Source organism: Macrotis lagotis, chromosome 3, assembly GCF_037893015.1.
Source record: "Macrotis lagotis isolate mMagLag1 chromosome 3, bilby.v1.9.chrom.fasta, whole genome shotgun sequence".
In the NCBI taxonomy this organism is placed as follows: Eukaryota; Metazoa; Chordata; class Mammalia; order Peramelemorphia; family Peramelidae; genus Macrotis; species Macrotis lagotis.
In genome coordinates, this window is record NC_133660.1 from 60725455 (window position 1) to 60746649 (window position 21195).

Sequence of the window (21195 nt, forward strand, 5' to 3'; positions counted from 1 at the left end):
TTCCTTCCACAACATAGCCAATGATTCCAGCCTATGTTTGGAAAAATCCAGATAGCTCTAATTGTTAGGAATTTTTCCTTTACTGAATTCCTGTACCATCTATCCCATTGCTTCTTGTTTTGGCCTGAACTGAATCCAATATTCCACATCATGTCTCCCACAAAACTTCCTTTTTTTTAGGCTAACCATCACTAGTTCCTTAAATCAATATTCATATGTCAAGGTTCTTTTCTATTCTGGTTATCCTACCAGCTTGTCTTGATGGTCCAAAAATAGAGTGCCTACACTCAAATGCAATTGTCCAGATGTGGACCAGAACAGAACATAGCAGGCTTAATCACCTTTATCTATTTGGACACTATCACTTCTTAATGAAGTACAGATTTAAATTATTTGAGGGGGGGAGGGAGTGTCCCTCTCCTATTATAATAGTAATAAGGTTGATTCATTTTGAGTTTGAAACCAACAACCCCCCTCCAAAAATTTTGTCTTTTCACTCGAATTTTTTTTATCCATATCCACCCCATCTCCATCCTGGATTTGTGATTTTAACTTTTTGGACCCAAGTGCATTCTTTTAAAAGAATTCTTTTATTTATTCTTATTAAATTTCATTTTAAATACATTTAGTCCACTCTTCTGGTCTGCCAAGATCAGATACTAACTCTAGTTGGCTATCACTCCTTGCTTTTGTATTTTTTGGCAATTTGATTAATGTCCCATCTATACCTTTAACTCAATCATTTATTAAAATGTTGAAAAAACAGAGGACCCAGATCCTTGGACTGACTCAATAGAGATAACTTTTCAATTTGTGTGCCTAAACAATTCTGGATTGATGACAATTGATGCTAAGCCTAGCATGGCCTATGTCATGGGGGGCAGGACACTGCACAGGTATATAGCCCTGACATTATTGGTATAAGTATTCATTTTGGGTCATGGAACTTTCACAGGGGAAAGACAACCAGTAGCTCTTTTTTAAACCAGTTAAAGTCATGAGAAAAGAGATGATAAGCATGAAATCCCCTTCCACAGTTGGAATGAATGACTGTCTTAGATATTAAGACAGAACTCAATAGCATCTTACTCTCTTCAATTCCATGCAGCACATCCCCTGCCCCAAGCTGGAAAATGTTTTCATTTTCCTCCTCACTAGACCTAGGGTGTTTTGAGTAGGACTATAGATTATCAAGATTAAAGGAAGCAGGAGTCTTCCCACTGAAGGAAACCTATAATGTACTTGTAAATGAATCAACAAGGGGGAAAGTTTCAATCACAAAGTCATAATACTTGGATTAAAAAAAAAACCACTCATCTTTCTTGATCTTGGGTTTGCTGCACAAGCTAGGAGAAGAGATTTCAGTCCCATAAAGGGGGGTTTCACATACCAGAAAATCAATGCATCATGCTCAATTTGAATCCAATATGACTACATACCATTGTTCTTCCAGAGGCACACACAGCAGGAGTATTTCTCCTAAGAAAAATAGGAAGAATCAGCTCAGACCAATGTCTCTGTCAAAACTTGAGAGAGAAGTCTGCTGACTCTCATGTTTGTATATTATATACTCTTTTTCTGTGATACTATGTAAATGAAAGAGCCCATTTACTGGTATTTGTTAAGTTCAGAATTTACAAAAGTAAACACCAAATAAAATATATATGTGGGTATGCATATGTATTAATAGTGATAATAACTAAAATGTATATAATATCTACTATATGCCAAGCTAGGAGGCTGCTAGGTGGCTCAGTGGATAGAGAATTGGACCTGAGGTCAGGAAGACCTGAGTTCAAATTCATCTTCAGACATATACTAGCTGTGTTATCCTGGGCAAGTCACACATATCCTCTCTTTACCTTAATCTACTGGAGAAAGAAATGAAAAAGCTCTTCTAGTACTTTTGCCTAGGAAACCCAATGGAAAATATGTATGGTACCCAGGGTTACAATGAGTTGGACATGACTAAACAACAGCAAATGTGCCAAGCAGTTTCCTAAGCACTTTACCAATATTATCTAATTTGATATTCTAAACAATCCAGGGAGGTAGGTGTCACTATTATCCACATTTTACAGATGAGGAAACTGAGACAAATAGAGGTTAAATGATTTTCCCTAAATAAAAGCACATGGAGTAGGACAAGACTGAACAACATACTCTTAACATTTAACATTTCCTAATGGAATTCTTCTCCAACTTGGAGAGACTCCTTTAACAATCAAAATTATGAAAGTGAGAAGTTTGAGGGGTTTTGTTGCTTTATTAATGACTGTATTTCTATCTTGCTAATTTAATATGTAGAGGCTATTAGTGAACCTTGTCCCATTCCAAGATGTGTTTTGACTTTCTCTGTTTTTGACTCAGTAGATTCATTAGGTGAGCCCAGATCCATTCCTCACCATATTAATAAGACAACCCATTGCAGTTCAGTACTCCCAAGCTCAAGGGATCTGCCAGCCTCTGCCTCCTTAGTAACTGGGATTATAGTCATACATCAAACTGAAAATAAATTTTGATAAATTAATATGAGCTTCAATTCATGAAAAGTTACTATAACTTGCTTTCTTAGATCAGAAGGTAGGAATAGGTGAAGCAGAATTTCAGGAGCAAGTCAAATAATAAAAGGGAAATTGGTGAGTTAAAGGTGAAGAATAGGTTTAAGGCATGAATTACAGAATTACTGATTATAAGAGCTAGAAGGAACTCTGAGGAATTCTCTCTATAATTCCCACTAAGCATCCACTTGAAATTCTCTATCAATGAGGTGGCCCTTTCCATTTAGAAAGTTTTAACTGGCATCTTCCAGTTAATCTATCTTGGCAACTTTCTACTGTCACTATCAGTTGTGTACATAGATCTCTGGGGATGAAAAAATCCCCTGTATCCCAAGTACAACACCCCATATGAGGTCAGATTAGGAAAAGGTAGAGCAAGAGTATAGCATCCTCTTTCTGGACCAGTATAGTAGCAGACCACATTAACATTTTCATTGTCATGCAGATTATAATAAGATTTTATTGTAATAGATTATAATAAGATATTGTCCTTCAGTTCCAGTCTCCTGCTGACTCTTTGTAGCCTGAATTTGGATGTTTTCTTGACAAAGATACTGAAGTGGTTTGCCATTTCCTTCTCCAGCTTATTTAACAGATGAGGGTGAAATGATTTGCTCAGCTAGAACCTATCTGAGGTCAGATTTGAACTCAGAAAGTTGAGTCATCCTGATTCTAGGCCAGCACTCTATCTATTGCACCACCTAGCTGCTCACAAATAGGGCTTTACCAAAATTATTTTCCAGGCTAGATAATAAATATATAAACATCATGAGAACAATACCACGACTATTATGAATTTTGTCAATGACAACATTCCTATGGTGCCAAACATTGTTTAAGTATTCCTCCAGTTTTTCCCTCTTGTAAATTGTACAAATTTGGCAATGGTGCTTTTATCCATGTCATTAATAAAATTTTTTTTAGAAGCTAAATGTAATATCATCAAGTCTATATCTCATCAAAAGGTCCAAAAGCATCATGTAATGCTTTATTCAACAAATGCTTTGGCGTTGTATCCTTCCAGTAGAATGTAAACTCCTTGAGGGCAGGAATTGCTTCACTTTTGTATTTATATCTTCAGTACCAAATATAGTACACCCCATAGCCATAAATAAATGCTTGTTGATTATTGATAAATGCAAAACAAATTCTCCCTAGGAAGGCGATTACTCCCATTGGGGATTGTGGAAAGATTAACCATAGCTCCTGAATGCACATTGTTCTCACCAAATTCATGTTCTAAGTAGATCATTCAGAGAAAAGAAGCAATACATTTAAATGTGCTTATATCTTGTTCTACTAGTCTGAAAGTTTCATTAAGATAAGTATCATATTTTGTGTTAATTTTGTATCCCTTTTAGCATGTCATATAGGTCTCTGCCTTTTGTTGACACTAAAGAAATATTTGTTGAATTAAATTGAATAATATTCAGTTAAACAGAAGGATCATAAAATTATCTTTCTCAGATATTTTCTCACTCTCCTTATCAAGATCTGAGGCTAAACAATAATAAATAAATATAAATTTAATCTTTCATCACATTCTTCTATTTGTGATTGAGAATGATAATGCAGATGAAAAATTCAAAGCTATCTATAATCATATTAAGTAAAGCTCTGAATCATTATTGATTAGAAATATGTAAATTAAGACAACTCTGAGGTACCACTTCACACCTATCAGATTGGTTAATATCACAGAAAAGGAAAATGATAAATGGAGGAGATGTGGGGAAATTGCTATCCTAATGCATTGTTGTTGGTGTTACGAACTGATCCAACCATTCTGGAGAGCATTTAGGAATGATGCCCAAAGAGCAAACTCTTTGATTTTAAAATGTCATTACTAAGTCTTTATTCCAAAGAGATCATAAAAAATGGAAAGGGCCTACTTGTACAAAAAATATTTATAGTAACTCTTTTTTGTGGTAGCAAGGAATTGGAAATTGAGGGTATGTCCATCAATTAGAGAACTACTGAAAAAGTTGTGGTACATTAATGTATTGGAATACGATTGTGCTGAAAGAAATGATGAGCAGGTAAATTTCCAAAAAACTTGGACTTACATGAACTGGTGCTGAATGAAGTGGGTAGAATCAGAAAAACATTGTACAGAGTAACAGTGACACTGTGTGACAATCAATTATGATAGTTTTACTCTTAGCAATACAATGATCCAAGATAATTCCAAAAGACTCATGTTACAAAATGCTATTCACATCCAGAGAAAGAACTAATGGAGTCTAAATACACATTAAGTATTCTTCCAGTTTTTATTTGGGGGGGGGGTAGTGGTTTTTCTCTTTTGTTTCTGATTTTTCTTTCACATCATGACTAATGTGGAAATAGGTTTTATATTATTGTACATGTATAACCTATAACAGATTGCTTGCTGTCTTGGGGATAGGGAGGGGAAGGAGAAAAATTTGGAACTCAAAATCTTTCAGAAAATGAATGTTGAAATTTTCATTCCATGTAATTGGGAAAAATAAATTATAATTATTTTTTAAAATAAAATACAGTGTGAAACACTATTATTCTATTAGAAACCAGGAGGGATGGGAATTCAGGGAAGCATGGAAGGATTTGCATGAACTGATGCTGAGTGAGACGAGCAGAACCAGAAAAAACACTGTATACCCTAACAGCAACATGGGGGCGATGATCAACCTTGATGGATTTGCTCATTCCATCAGTGCAATAATCAGGGACAATTTGGGGCTGTCTGTGATGGAGAATACCATCTCAATGTAGAGAAAGAACTGTGGAGTTTGAACAAAGATCAATGACTATTACCTTAAATTTAGGGGAAAAACTGTTATCTTATTATGTAATTTTTCTATCTCTTATACTTTATTTTTCTTCCTTAAGAATATGATTTCTCTCTCATCACATTCAGCTTAAATCAATGTGTACCATGGAAACAATATAAAGGCTAACAGACTGCCTTCGGAAGCAAGAATAGGGGGAAAACTGTAAAACTCAAAATAAATAAAATCTTTCTTTCAAAAACAAAATAAGATAAAATACAATACAATAAAATTACAGTGCACAGTGATGCAAAATTGCAAAGAATAGCATGACCTCAAAGAAGAGGTCCAAGAAGATAACTTTTTTCGCTCCTTCGAGTGAGTTTTTTTTTTAATATTTCCAGTTTTAAGAAAATAATAACTGGTGTTGATCATTTTATTTTCTTCTTCCCCTTTCCAATTACTTCTTTTTTAAAAAAAATACTCTTTGCCTGAGCATGGTGACAGTCGTCTATAATTCTTGTTACTAGGAAGAGTGAGGCTGATGGATCACTTGAGATGGGTAATATGAGTTGAAGTATGGTTCGCTAAGAATGAGGAAAGGGAGGGATGCAAAGGAAAATTTGGGCAATGTAAAAGCAGAAGATATTATAATTTGCTTTTTAGAAACAGTAAAAAGGAAATAGTAATGCATTTACTTTTAGTACTTGTATAGTATTTAAATTTTTTATTTATTAGACTCCATATTTCAAAAGGAAATTTTGTTTTTACTCATCAATAAAAATTTATAGGTTAACTTTTTTTTATTTTCAATCACAAACACAATCTTGCTCATATTCTGAATATAAGGCACTAACTATTCAGCATTGATTATTACTAAATTACAGAATTAAATATCTACTAAATGAACACAATAAAATAGAATCTTATATTTTTTCTTTATGAAAAAAAGCTTATGTTCAGGGTCAGGGATAAGATCATAGTCAGATTCAGAATTTCATCAGTCTTTTTTCTTGCCTTCCCCCTTGTATGTGTAATCACCTTCAAATGCAATTCAGATAATCTGTCAAGATTTTCCTCAGTGAGACAGAGGATGTCTTTAGATTTTTCTGATCTCACATATCCAGAAATTTTGAACACAAAAAAGAACACAAAAACAAAACACAAAAAAGCAAAAAAATTACCAAACTTATGCTGCAACCTCCCAAGGTACATAGTAGTTACATTGAACAATAATAATACTTATGTGTAATAATAATAATAATAATAATAATAATAATAATAATAATATGCAAGAGATGAGAAAAAAAGGAAAGGAAAGGAAATTTGAATGTCACAAAACTTATTAATATCTACTCTCTTCAAATGGGAATAGATCTCACATGCCCAAAGTCTGTTCTCTCCAGGAAGGGCTCAACATTGAAAATTGTGAATAGTTATTTTTGACTTGCAGTACCATCTCTTGCAATATTAACCTTGAAGCATAAATAACTGCTCTATTAGTGAAATGCAAGTGCTACTTTTTGTAATATTAACATTTATTTGTTAATTTTGTGGAAGGGGCAGAAAACTAAGGTCTTTGTAAAATCAAATATATTGCACACCATGATGATCCAATCATTCATCACTCATTTATTTTCTCATTCAAATCCCACCTTCCTCTTCCTGCACTCAGATTCTGCTTATACATATATACTCCAGTGCTTATCCTTTCTGAGATAGTTTCACAAAGGATTCAAATTTGAGAGGAATCCAAGAGATCACTTAGTACAACCCTTAGTCAAGGCATGAATCCCCTTTGCAATGCTTCCAAAAAGTAAAACCACTGTTTGGAGACCTACAGTAACAAGACGGAAATCTGAGTATTTCAAGGGGAAATTGATATTTAATGAAATAGAGGACTTTCAAGCATTCCTGATTAAAAAAAAACAGCTGAATAGAAATTTTGACTTTCAAATACAGAACTCAAGAGAAGCATAGAAAGATAAACATAAAAGCAAATATCGGGGAATTTATAAAGTTAAACTGTTTATATTTCAATGAGGGAAGATTATACATGTAGTTTCTAAGGAATTTATCAGCGCAATTATAAGGTTTCTTTAAAAAGAGAGTGCATGGAAGTGAATTGATTATGTTGGGATGATATAAAAAATAATTGATGAGAAAGAGGAATGCACTAGGAGGAGAAAGGAAGAAAAGAAAGAATGAGGAATAATCTCACATAAAAGAGGCGCTTAAGGAATAGTTTTTATGGTAGACTGAAAAATGGGGAAGGGGGCAACACTGAAATTCACTCTCATGCAAATTAGTTCAATGAGGGGAAAATGCATATATGTATGTACCCGGTCAATTGAGTATAGAAATCCATTTTCCCAACAAGGAAGTAAGAGAGAAAGGGATGAGAGAAAGGAGTGAGATTAATAAAGGGGAGGGCAGTTTGTAAAAAAAAGGTCATGGTCAGAAGCAAACAAATTTTAAAGAAGGAAAAGGATAAAAAAGAGAAAGATAAGTAGGAGGAAGTAGAATAGAGAGAAATGCACAGTTGGCAATCATAACTATGAGTATGAATGGGATGAACTTATGTAGAAAATGGAAGTGGATAACAGAATGCATTAAAAAAAGTAGAATACAATGATAAATTGTTTATGAGAAACACATGCAGGGTTAAATAACTGAATGGAGCAAAATCTAAGAGCAGCTGACATAATAAAGGCAGGGATAGCAATCATGATCTCAGACAAAGCAAAATTGAAAATAGATCTATTTAAAAGAGATAAACATGGAAACTACACCTTGCTAAAAGGCACAATATATAATGAAGTAATATCAGTATTAAACATATATTCATCGAATGACTTAGCACCTGAATTCTTAACGAGAATGTTAAATGAATTATAAGGGGAAAAACTAGTCAAGGACCTCAAATTCATCCTCTCAGAAGTAGATAAGTCTAGCAATAAAATAAATAAGAATTGTATTGGGAGATGACTATAATCTTAGGAAAGTTAAATATACTAGACCTCTAGAAAAAATTAATGGAAATTGAAAGTATCATCACAAAGATTGTGATGGCATCGTCACAAAGATTGACCATGTATTATGGCATAAAATGTCTCAACCAAATGCAGAAGAGCAGAAATATGAAATATATCCTTTTTAGGCCATAATACAATAAAAATTACATTCTTAAAAGGTCTGTGGAAACATAGATTAATTGGAAACTAAATAATCTAACCCTAAGAAATGAGGGGGGGGGGTCAATGAACATATCATAAAAGCAATAAATAATATCTTTGAAGAGAATAATAACAATGAAAAAAACATACCAAAATTTGTGGTATATAACCAAAGCAGTCCTTAGGGGGAAATTTATCTCTAATTATTTATATCAATAAAATAAAGAGCAGACCAATGAATTGAGAATGCAACTTAAAAAAAAGAACAAATTAAATGTCCTCAATAAGGGGCAGCTAGGTAGTACAGTGGATAAAGCACCAGTCCTGGAGTCAGGAAGACCTGAGTTCAAATGTGACATATTACCTAGCTGTGTGACCTTGGGCAAGTCACTTAACCTCATTGCCTTAAATAATAAAAAAAATTATAAAAAAATCCTCAATTGATCCCATAAAGGAAATCTTGGAAATCAAAGGAGAAATTAATAAAAGTAAAAAAAAATTAAATGTACTATTAAATAAAATTAGAAACTGATTTTAAGAGAAAAAAATAGACAAATATTGATTAATTTTACTTTAAAGAGAAACCAAATTATCTGTCTTAAAAATGAAAAGGGTAAATGTATCATTAATTAATATAAAATTGAAGCAATTATTTGATGTTATATCATATGCCAGTAAACCTGATCATCTTAGTCAAATGGATGAATATTTATTAAAATATAAACTAACAGAAGTGGAAAAAGAATACTTAAATGACCACATTTTAGAAAAACAAATCAAACAAACTACAAATGAAGTTCCTAAGAAAATCCCCAGGACCACATAGCTTTACAAGTGAATTCTACCAAATATTTAAGGAACAATTTAATCCTGATACTATATAAATTAGTTTTTTAAAAAAAAGGTAAAGTCCTATCAAATTCCTTTTGTGATATAATTATGATTTTGATACCTAAACGAAGGAGAACAAAAACAAAGCAAACTATAGACCAATTTCCCTAATGATAATTGATGCAAAAATTTAAATAAAATACTAGCAAGAATATTACAGCAATATGCCATAAGGATGATTACTATGATCAGATAGGATTTATATCAGGGCTGGATCAATAGAAGGAAAATCTATTAAATAACTGATTATATCAATAAAATTAATAACAAAAAATAATATGATTATTTCAATAAATACAGAAAAAGCCTGTGAGACATAATTTCTTTTTAGAAATATTAGCAGACATATGAATAAATGAAACTTTTCTTAATGTGATAACTGGTATCTTTCTTAAACTAAAAGAAAATATTATATCTTGAAGCCTTCCTAATAAGATCGAGGTAAACTCTCACTATTAGTCAATATTGTATTAGAAATACAATTTGTACCAATAAAAGAAGAAAATGAAGTTGGAGGAATTAGAATAGGGCTATGTGGAAACAAAAGTATCCACTGCAGATGATATGGTAATAGAATTCTAGAGAATCAACTAAAAGACTTGTTGAAATAATGAACAACAGTTTATTGCATAGCAAAGTTGCAGGATATAAAATAAACCCACATAAATCATCAGCATTTCTATATATTACCAGCAAAACCTGCAGCAGGAGATAGGAAAAGAAGTTCTATTTAAAATAAGGGTAAGCAATAAAAATACTCAAAAGTCTCTCTTCCAAAATCAGGGATTATAGGACCATAAATACAAAACCCCCTTTATACAAATAAAGAGATATCTAAACAAGTGGAGAAATATTTATGACTCATAGGTGGGCCTAATCAATATAATAAAAAAAGGCAGGTTGACCTGTTAATTTACTTATTCAGTGCCACGCCAATCAAACTATCAAAGAATTAATTTATAGAGCTAGAAAAAAATGACAACAAAATTCATCTGGAAGAAGAAAAGCTCAAGAATATCAAGAGAATAAAAAAATGTGAGGGAAAATGGATTAGTAGTTCCAGATTTCAAAATATACTACAAAGCAATAATCATCAAAAAAAAATCTGGTACTGGTTAATATATAGAGTGATGGATCAGTGTTACAGATACCAATACAGAGTAATAATGGGCAGCTATGTAGCACAGTAGAGTAGAGTCTAGATTGAGGAAGACTCATCATCTTGAATTCAAATCTGGCTTCAGACACTTACTAGCTGTGTGTCCCTAGGTCAGTCACTTCATCCTATTTGCCTCAGTTTCCTTATCTGTAAAATGAGCTGAAGAAGGAAATGGCAAACCACTCTAGTAGCTCTGCCAAGAGAATTGCATGATTGAAAAATGACTGAACAACAGCAAACACAGTAGTAAATGAATATAATAATCTAGTGCCTGATAAATTTAAAGATCTAAGTTTTGGAGATAAGCATTTACCATTTGACAAAAATAACTGGGAAGACTGGAAATCAGTTTGGCAGAAATTAGGCATAGTCCAACATTTATACTATATACTAACATATGAATAGAAGAATAAATAAATGATTTAGACATAAAGGGTGATTTTTAAGTAATTTCTAACAATCAGGCCAGGGGACAGTTCTTCATTATGACTGTGACTGGGTTCCTACTGCTCCAGAATTTTTATGTCATGCCTAGATTTTTGAGGCCTCTTAGACCTCACCACCTCCTGCTCTCTAAGCAGGAATTTGTGGAAAAATATCTGAGTAAAAAAAAAATAAAATATAGAAAAGGAACCAAGAAAGGGACAGTGAAACAGATATAGATATGCCAGCCTTACCAGAGAGAAATCTTAAACTTTATTCAATCTAAAATCATGTTTGGGGTAAAATAGTCCTCAAATTGGTGTTTAAAATTTAATTTAGTTTTCAACTCCTACCAAAATAAAAATTACTCTCTAGTATTATTTTTCTTCTAAATTCTTGACCATTGCTGCTGAAAACATTATTTATATTTTGATAACTATTTTTAATGCAGTTGCTTTCCTTTATAATGCATATATTTTATTTTAAATGATTACTCTAAAAGGGGTCCCTAGTTATTCTCAAAGGGTGCTTGAACACAAAAATGTTGAAAAATTCTCTAGATTTTTTGAACATTCTATGGGGAATCTGAAGCTGAGAAAAATTTAATTTCTTTCTCAAGGTGCCAGAGCAAGTCCCTGGCAAAAAGAGAGCTCAAACAGCTAGGTGGTGTAGTAGGTGGAGTACTGGACCTCAAATCAGGAAGACCTGAGCTTTCAGAATCCCTCTTTAGATACTAGCTGTGACCCAGGATGATTCACTTAACTGTTTTCACCTTCATTTTCTTCATTTGTGAAATGGAGATTGGAATATCACCTACTTTATGGAGTTTTAAAGATCAATTGAGATAACATGTCATTGTTTAGTCATGTCTAACTCTCTGTAATGGCATATCTCTTGGCAGTGATACTGAAATAGTTTATCATATCTTTCTACAGTTCATTTTACAGATGAGAAACTAAGACAAATAGAATGAAATGACTTGCTTAAGTTCATACAGCTAGTAAGTGTCTATGGCCAGATTTGAAATCAGTAGTCTTCCTGACTCCATGTCTGGTGTTCTATCCACTGTAACTGTCCACCTTGCTGTCAGAGTATTTTGTAATGTAAAGCATTAATATTATTCAGTTTGGAGAAGGAAATGGTGAACCACTCCAGAATCTTTGCCAGGAAAACCCAAATGAGGTCATGAAGAGCTAGCACAATTAAAAATTACTGACAAGAAAAATTATTAAGCAGTTGGGTGGCACATGAACAGAGTACTGGACTTAGACTCAGAAAGAACTTAATTCAAATAGTCTTAGATACTTTTAGTCATGTGACTCTGAGAGTCTTACTTAATCAGAATTTCCCCATCTGTAAAAAAGGGGATGATTGAAACCTACATATATAAAGACCCCTGTGGGCACATTTACTTACTTTTAAAATATAACATTATCTAGTTTTATTGTATTTTTATTTGTTTTGGTAACTATTTCACAAGTACATTTTAATCTGATTCTACCTGCATTTGGGAGCATTGTGGAGATGGTACCTAATAATAATAATAATAATAATAATAACAATAATAATAACCCTCATCCTCCAGGGTGGTTGTGAGAATAAAATGAGATAATATTTTGCAAAGTACTGGGCAAATCTTAGAACTCTACTATATGACATTATGATTATTAAGAACTATTGTTGCTGTTATTGTGTAAATGAGTCTTTTGCCTCACTCTTAGGATCATCAAACTGTTCCATGTGTCCACTAGACCTCATGCTAAGTTAATTCAAAACCCATTGCCGGAATGATCTTGCCAGTTTCATCCCAGAATCCCAGAAGGGAAATGTTAAAAATGGTATAGGGTGGTTGTTGGGTTAAGGATGAAGTAAAATGTTCTTTTCAGTAGACTTCAAAAATTCAAACTGTCCAAATAAAGGCTCTTTGATAAAAAGGAAACTTAAGGTTTATACAGTTAGCATTATTCTTTTTCCGACAAAGTCCTATACAACAAACACTCTAGGGGAAGCCATACAGAGAACCATGACAGGCATCCCTACCCACCTCCCCAGATGCATTTGGTGTCCAACAAAGATCCTATTTAGGATCTGGGGGATGGGGGGAAATGACAACAAAAGAAGAGACCTTTTACCTGCTTGTTTTTCAGGGGCTGAACTACCTCCCTAATGCATAGCTCCAGGTCATTGAGATAGTCCTTTTCGGTCTGAATCAGCTCCTTGATGATGTTCGACCTCTTTGCCATCATTCTTATCTGTTGCTGTTCATCCTGGTCTGTGGGCCCAGGTGCAGAGGCCCCAGCTTGTGGTGTCATCTTTTCTGTTAAATTAAAAAATGTAGCAATAAGACCTTCTGTGGAGGGATCCAATGCCTTTTATCTTTCCCATTCATTGCTAACAATGCATCTCCTGGATTATTCATAGCAATGAAACAAGTTTGGGGCATCTCACAGATGTGTTCCTAGGCCCTGATTTGCTGCCATTCTTGCCAAGCCCCGACACTGGAAGGAACCTGGGTGGGGGGGAGGGGAGAGCTGGTGGTGACAATGGGGAGCTTCACAAAAGAGCAAGGAGGGAATGCATTAGGTTAAAAATCAGTCCCTGCTATTTCTCTCTCTGCGTACTTCCACATTGCCAAGCTGGGTCCACAATGGATTTTAGAACTCCATGCTAATTTTTTGGCCTCGGTTATCTGTAAATTAAAAGGCAACTTGCATTAGTGACACTGGAAATTCCAGATCACATTTGTCTATGTTAATAAGGTAAACTGTCCCTCAGCTTTACTAGAAAATACCTCATTGATAGGTTGAAAAACTAGACTACTTTGCTAAAGTTTCTTTAACTTAAGTTACACTTCTTGAGGCCTATAGGTTGGTAGACACTGGCCTGGGTTGGATTTTCGTGTTTCCTAGTACAGAAACTAGGAATGCATCTGGCTTTAATGCATCTGGCCTCAGAGCTTGGGTAAGTCATTTAACCACTGTCTTCCTCAAGTGTAGAATGAAGATAATCCCTCTTCCAGGGATTTTGTGAGGATCACAATATAATATTATAATATTTATTTTTTACAATATTTATAATATTCATAATGCCCTTGGTTCAGGTTCTGGCACATAGCTGGTATTTAATAAGTGTGTGTTTCCTTCCTAGAGGAGAAAGTGACCACACTTTGAAGTAAGAAGATATTCCAAAGGTACCTTTTTCACTTAACATTTATGTGACCTCAAACAAGATCACTTAACCTTTCTAGGCTACAGTTTCCTCATCTACCCAATGAAGATGTCTCAGTTCTTTTCATGAAAAAAAAAGTCTATGATTTTTTATTATCTTATGATTGCTGTATTACATCTTCAAATTTAGGAACAGTCAAACTTCAAAGGTTCAAAGAAACTTGAAAAAACAACCTGATTTCTAATTGTAAAGAAAGAAAGGAGAAGTTTAAAGAGCACTGAAGCCCAAATGAGTTGAGAGGAGAGGCAGGAGAGGCAGAAGTGGGATTTGAAGCCAGATCCCGTGAGGTGAGTCCAAGGCCAGTGCTTTTTCCACCCCATTCTCTGGTAATGTGTTTGTGTTGAACCTTCTCTCTTCTTTTGTTTAGCCTTCTTTTTTCAAACCTTGTATTTCTGAGTTGCCTAGTCAAAGTCAAGAGTGAAATTTAGTCACCAAATATGTCTGCTTTGGGGGTTTTCCAGATCTTTCTCCCTTTCCACCTGCAAACCCAACTATTATCTAAGACCTGAAAGTAGGGACAAGGTTTTCCAAGACTGACACATTTCACTTTAGAAAGCAGCTTGGGAAGATGGTCACAATGCTTCTAGTTTCCTCCTTTCCACTTTCTCCTCCAAGCCATCCTTCACAAAACCACCAAATTAATCTTAAAATACAACTTTGACCCTGTCATTCTCCAATTCAAAAATAGTCAGTGGCTCCCTTATTACCCCTGGGTTAAACACAGACATCTTTTCCTGGCATTCAAGACCTTCCACATTATCCTCTCCTTCAAAAACTTTCATTTTCAGCCTCACTGGTCTTGGGATTATTCCCCAGTTCCCCATGCTTTTGGGCAGGCTGCGTATGGAATTCTTTCCCTCCTCACTTCTGCCTCTTACAATCTCTAGTTCCTTTTAAAGTTCAGCTCAGGAGCACTGACCCTAGGCTCAGGAGCACTGGTCCTAGGCTCACGAGAACCTGAGTTCAAATTTGATCTTAGACACTTAATATTTACTTAGGTGTGTGATCTTGGGCAAGTCACTTAACCCCATTGCCCTACGAAAAGCAAAAACAAAAACAAAAAAAAGTTCTAACCAAATTTCTAACCAAAAGGATCAGAATTTCTACCTCAGGTTATCTTCTCTTTACTTCTTTGGGTACATCTGGTAACCCCCAGTAGAAGGTAAGCTCCTTGAGAGCAAGGCTTGTTCCTTTTTTTTTTTTTTTGGTTTCAAATATTTGTTCCTTAGTATAGAACCTAGTACAGAGTAGGTGTATAATAAGTGCTTCTTGAATTATTTATCTGTATAAAGTTTACAACCCTAGTAGAATTTAAACCCCCCTTGAAAGCAAATATGACATTATTTTTATCTTCATATACCCAGAGCCTGGCTCAGTGTCTTATATATAGCAGATATTAAAGTGGAAACAGTGCCTAATAGTCCAGAGTTGGGAAATTGGGTTCCCTGGGCAGCTAGGGAAGAAGTGAGAGAGCAGTGGATATCTAGGGGTTGCATACTCAGAGGCTAGGAGGGCAGAGAGAGAGGTAACAACTTTGGCCAGTTTTGCCTATGGCTGATCTTGTCCATAGAAGATTAATTTGGAACAAGTTCCAATTATGGAGAGATTGATTTTTCCATCCAGAACATCTTTCAGTCATTTTTATTTGTATTCCTTCTTGCTTCACTTGCTAGACTGTGGGTTGTTTTTTTTTAAATCCATTCATTCTTTTTTTGGTTCATTCATTTATTGTGCTGTTCCCTAATTTCAACTTTACTACTAAGCAAGTGAAAACCAAGTAATTTTTGCAACTTTTGAATCATTTGAGATTTTAATTTTCCCAGCTCTCCCTCTCCCCCATTACTATGAATAATTGAGCATATATTGAATTCCTGCAGCTGGATCCAGGTTCCCTAGGAGAGTTGCCCGGGGAAGAACTCTGGTCAATATTTATGCAGCCACATGGGGAGGGAAGTGAACTGTTCAAAATTGTTCTGTTCTGCAATGTTGAAAATAGATTTTAAATATTCAGTAGGAAAAAAAAAAAGATTTGATCCCTTTAAGGAAAAAATGATTTACACAGGAGTTTTAAAATTTTTATTGGAATCAAATAGTGATTACATGGATCTGGGTTTAAATATATCCTAAATCAATGGTGTCAAACTTAAATAGAAATGTTGATTACTAAACTGAATATGGGATAAGTGGCACAGTGCTAGGTCTGGAGTCAGAAAAATTTCTTTCTTAGTTCAAATCCAGCCTCAGATATTTACTAGTTGTGTGACCTGGATAAGTTACTTAACCCAGTTTGCCTCAGTTTTCTCATCTATAAAATAAGTTGACAAGGAAATGACAGGCCACTTCAGTATCTTTGCCAATGGGGTCATGAAAATTGGACAGTTCAGAGACACAGACTCAACAAAACAACAAACTGTACCTAATGATCCCTGCAAGACACATATTGATTTAGAAAATGCATATTATTAGAGCCTTTAGTCCATCATATTTTTATTTATTTTGTTAGATATCTCCCAATTATATTTTAATCCAGTTTGGGCAGTACTATTTTGATGCTTCATGACTATCAGAATTGTAAGGAAGGGGCAGCTAGGTGGCACAGTGGATACAGCATTGGTCCTAGAGTCAGGAGTACCTGAGTTCAAATCCAGCCTCAGATACTTAATAATTACCTAGCTGTGTGGCCTAGGGCAAGCCACTTAACTCCATTTGCCTTGCAAAAACCTTAAAAAAAAGGTAAAAATAAAACTAAAAAAAAAATAGAATTGTAAGGAAACTTTGAGACCATCTGACCCAATTTACTCATCTTAAAAATGAGAAAAGGAGGTCTATGGGAAGTGAAACTGCTTGCCCCATGACTTAGAGTATTATTCTTATAGGATCATCTAACTGGAAGGGATTTTAGAAGCCATTGAGTTCAACCTGTTAATTTTACAAATGAGAAAATCAAAACCAAGCTGAGAAAAATTTTGATGATCACATAACTGATGTCACACACACTGGTATGATTTGAATTTAGGTCTTCCTGAATCTAGATCCAGCATTCTACCCACAGTGTTATGTAACCTTTGTGTTCTAGAGCCCAGACTAGAACCTAGGTCTCTCTGTTTGGGTTTTAGTTCTCTTTCCTCTATGGGTACTACTCTTTTTTCATTTTTTAATTTTCATTGATAACTTTTGCTCCTCATTAATGATAATTCAAAGAATTGGTTTAAAGGACCTTTAAAATAATCTATTCCAGTGTCTTCATTTTACCAAAAAGGAAACCGAGGCCTCAGAATGAGGGTTTTTCAGAGCTAGAAAGTATCTCAGAAGCAATCCTGTCCATTCATAGGAAAAAAGAACCCAAATCATAATCATCCTATTTCATCACTGGTCATTTTGTTGATCAGAATTCTTAAATATTCATTGAAGTGCATTTTATTAGATTTAGCCCAGTGTCCTGAACTGTAAAGTTTATCTCTTTTTTTTATCCTCTGACACTCACAACTCTTTGTTTATCTGCTTTTATCCATATCATGGATAGAGAATTAGAGATAGAGGTTGATCTATGACTCTTCAGTCTATGAAACTCCCAGTGAGGAAGCATCTTCTGCCAATGCAGGTGGCACCAGAGCGACGATAGTCTTAAAGAGGAGAGGCTTCCCTAGAGAAGAGGTGAGGTAACTTACCTAGGTTCAGACAACCACTAAATGTCTAAAGTGAGACTTGAACTCAGATTCCCCAGCTTTGAGGCTTGCTCTCTATCCACTGTGCCAAGGCTGCCTCTTCTGGCATTGATGAAAATGTTAATTAGCACATAGCCAAACACAAATCTGTGGAGCATACTGCTCGAGACTTCTCACCAAATTGAGCCTATCAGTGCAGAAATCTGGACGTCTTCCTAGTTTGAGAGTTTGTGCTTGAAGATCAGGAAAATAATAATCATTATTATCATAATAATGACTATTACCTGTAATAATAATCATTCTTTTACTAATAGCCTTTACATAGAACTTTAAAGTTTGTAGAGTACTTTAAAGTATTAATTCATTTTATCAGTATGACAATCCTGAGAAGTAGGTGCTGCTATTTACTCTCATTTTATAGATGAGGAAACATATTGAGAGAGGTTGGCTTGCTTAGACACACACCTAATATATGTCTGAGGCTACTGTGCAACCAGCTCCCTCTAGGAAAAGATGAGTAGGCATTTTTTAACTCTTGCTCCTCTGGACTTGGGATATAGAATATCAATCTATGGCAGCCCAGATTCTGGAAAACAGAGTGGGGATTTGGATAAAGCCACAATAGTTTCAAGCAGGAATGCTATAGCCTTCTTCTGAGGATCATGTTGGAATGAGACAAGCAGCATTTTAGCCATCTTCCTTTATCCAGTTCATTATTTAAAAAGTCACTTGCCTCTTCCAAGAAATGAATCATGAGTTCTGATGGACTAGAAAGGATGATGTCTAACCTTCAAGCTTTCCTGGGACACATTGCCCAACAAAAACTTGTCAAGGGCCACATATAGAATTTAATATTCATTTATTACTCCAATTTAACTCATATTACCAATATGTAATAATGCTGAATGAATGGGCTTTGAGAGCTGCGTGTGGCGTATGGACTGCAGGTTGGACACATCTGCTCTAGAGAAAATAATGACTCAGACTTCTGAAAGAAGCTCCATAGACCTTCAATATGGAGGCATATTAAATCTAATAACTAGCCCTATTTGGTCACAGGCTGTCATTGACATGACAGCAACATGTCTGATGCATCCTAGCTCCAAGTCCCAACCCTTCAGGGCACCTAGACAATTAAATCTGAAATACTCTTAAGCTGTAGAACAAAGGGACAGCAAGTTTCCTCCTTCAAGTAAATTGCGAGGTTTTTTTTGACAAAAAAAAATAATTTTGGTAAAGATTAGTAGGCATTGTGTTTGTGTGTGTGTGTGTGTGTGTGTGTGTGTGTGTGTGTGTGTGTGGAGGGAAACTAGGTGCTACAGGGGCTAGAATGCTAGGCTTGGAATCAGGAAGATATGAGTTCAAATGCAAACTCAAACAGTAGCTGTGTGACTCTGGGCAAGTCACTTAATCTCTATTTGCTTCGGTTCCTCAACTGTAAAAAATGTGTATACATTGGAGAAGGAAATGGAAAACTACTTTCATATCTTTGCCAAAAGAAAACCCCATTGACTTTTGTCCCTGAGATCAGGTAGAACCCAGCACAACTGAACACTGAATAGCAACGTTGTAAGCAGAATGCATATTTCAATAGAAAAAAAAAGTTCTGCTGACACTTTGAAAAATCATTTGGTAAGAAAGACTAAACAAATTTAGAAAAATGGGAGAAGGTATGAATACAGTATACAAAAGAATAGAATACATCTTTGGGCTGAATTTTTATGCTTGTGATGGAATGACCTTCCTATTTAATTATATCCTTGTATCTCCCTTGCTGGATATTTGACAATGTATCATGTGCAGCCCACACAACTAATACATTCTGGCTCTGTTTTGTTCTATTACACCCCCACCACATAGATGCTGCCTAACACCTTTTGACAAAAATGTTATTTCAAGGTAATGCATATAATAAAAATGTTCTCTTTGCTGTCACAACAATATTATTTCCCCTCCCATAGTATTATCAGAATGATATCTACACTGATTAATGCTCACCTGACAACTCAAGTAGGGACATGTCCCTGGGAAAAAAGACAGCCATGAAAACCTTTTAGGGTATTATAAATATTAGGAGAGAAGTCATTTCTATAAAAGAAGAGAGCTCCCCCAAAAGAGAAGTCCTTATTGAGTTTTGGCCTGTTTGGAAATAAATATGTTAACCTTCCCAGTCTGTCCTCATTAAGGACAAATGTTACCAGAGGGTTTGGTCCTAGAAGAGACCTAGGTTAACAAGCATATTTATTGATATTTCTCTAAGTCATGAATTATTCAGGTCTGTGTTGAGGGGTCCAGGGAAAAGCTAGACTCCCCAAGATGGAGGTCTAGAGGTCGTCCTTAAATAACCTTGATCATCAGAAGGTGTGATCTGATCTTCACCTCTGGATGGTCGGATCAAAGAGGGTTATGCCCATTCCCAACCTAGGATGGGGTGGGAGCTAGCCAGGAAAGAGGTGGAGAGTAAAGTAGAGCCTAAAAGGCTGACTCTAGCTGGAAGAAGGCAAGCCATAGTCTGTTTATAATTAACAGAGTTCCCTCTGAACCTTCTATTCAATTGTTTAATTGAGTTGGTTCATTGTAGCCTCCTCCAAACTCTGCTCTAACAAATTAAAACTCACTTTTGACACTCCTACTGAGAACCATAAAAAAAAAAAAGCAAATAGATTCCTAGGAAACAGGAAATACTCATCAAGGAGACTCTCATCCCAGTTACATTAATTGAGTAATGCTCTTCTCTTCAGAAGGAAAGACAAAAAAGGCAACAAGCATTTATTAGGGATCAAGGCATGGCTAAGCATTGTTCAGTTGTGTCTGATTCTTTATGACCCCTTTTAAGATTTTCTTGGCAAAGATATTGGAGTGGTTTATCATTTCCTTGTATAGCTCATTTAATAGATAAGGACCAGTAGGGTTATGTGACTTGTCCAGGGTCACAAAGTTAGGAAGTGTCTGAGGCCAGATTTGGACTCAGGAAGATGAGTTTTCCTGACTCCAGAGTCAGGTACTCTATCCACTATACCACCTAACTGCCCTAAGAATTGACCATACAAATGATGATGATGTTTGTCCTTCACTTTCAAAGAAAGGCATGACATCAAGGAGGTGATGCCATGACAAGCATGTGAATTGGATTTGAGTGAGGGGGTACTGTATTAAGTCATCAACCTCATTTCCTCCTCTAGAATCTTCTAGGTGAAAGTGGTCAAATATGGATCAGGAAGCCTGGAGATGACCCTGAATGTTAGGCAATGAGGGTTAAATGACTTACCCAAGGTCACGCAGCTAGTAAGTATCTGAGGTTGGATTTAAACTCAGGTCTTCCTGATTCCAGACCTAGTACTA

At 35.2% G+C, this 21195-nt stretch overlaps 1 protein-coding gene across 4 annotated transcripts in view; it reads right to left on the reverse strand.

The window, feature by feature from the left end:
• ARHGEF38 (Rho guanine nucleotide exchange factor 38) overlaps nucleotides 1-21195 on the reverse strand; it is a 152140-nt gene that overhangs the window by 118995 nt on the left and 11950 nt on the right. For all 4 annotated transcript variants that reach the window (XM_074228763.1, XM_074228765.1, XM_074228764.1 and 1 more), the window contains exon 2: nucleotides 13093-13277. In XM_074228763.1, the coding sequence (XP_074084864.1) occupies nucleotides 13093-13277 (185 nt within the window). The remainder of the gene's footprint in view (nucleotides 1-13092; nucleotides 13278-21195) is intronic.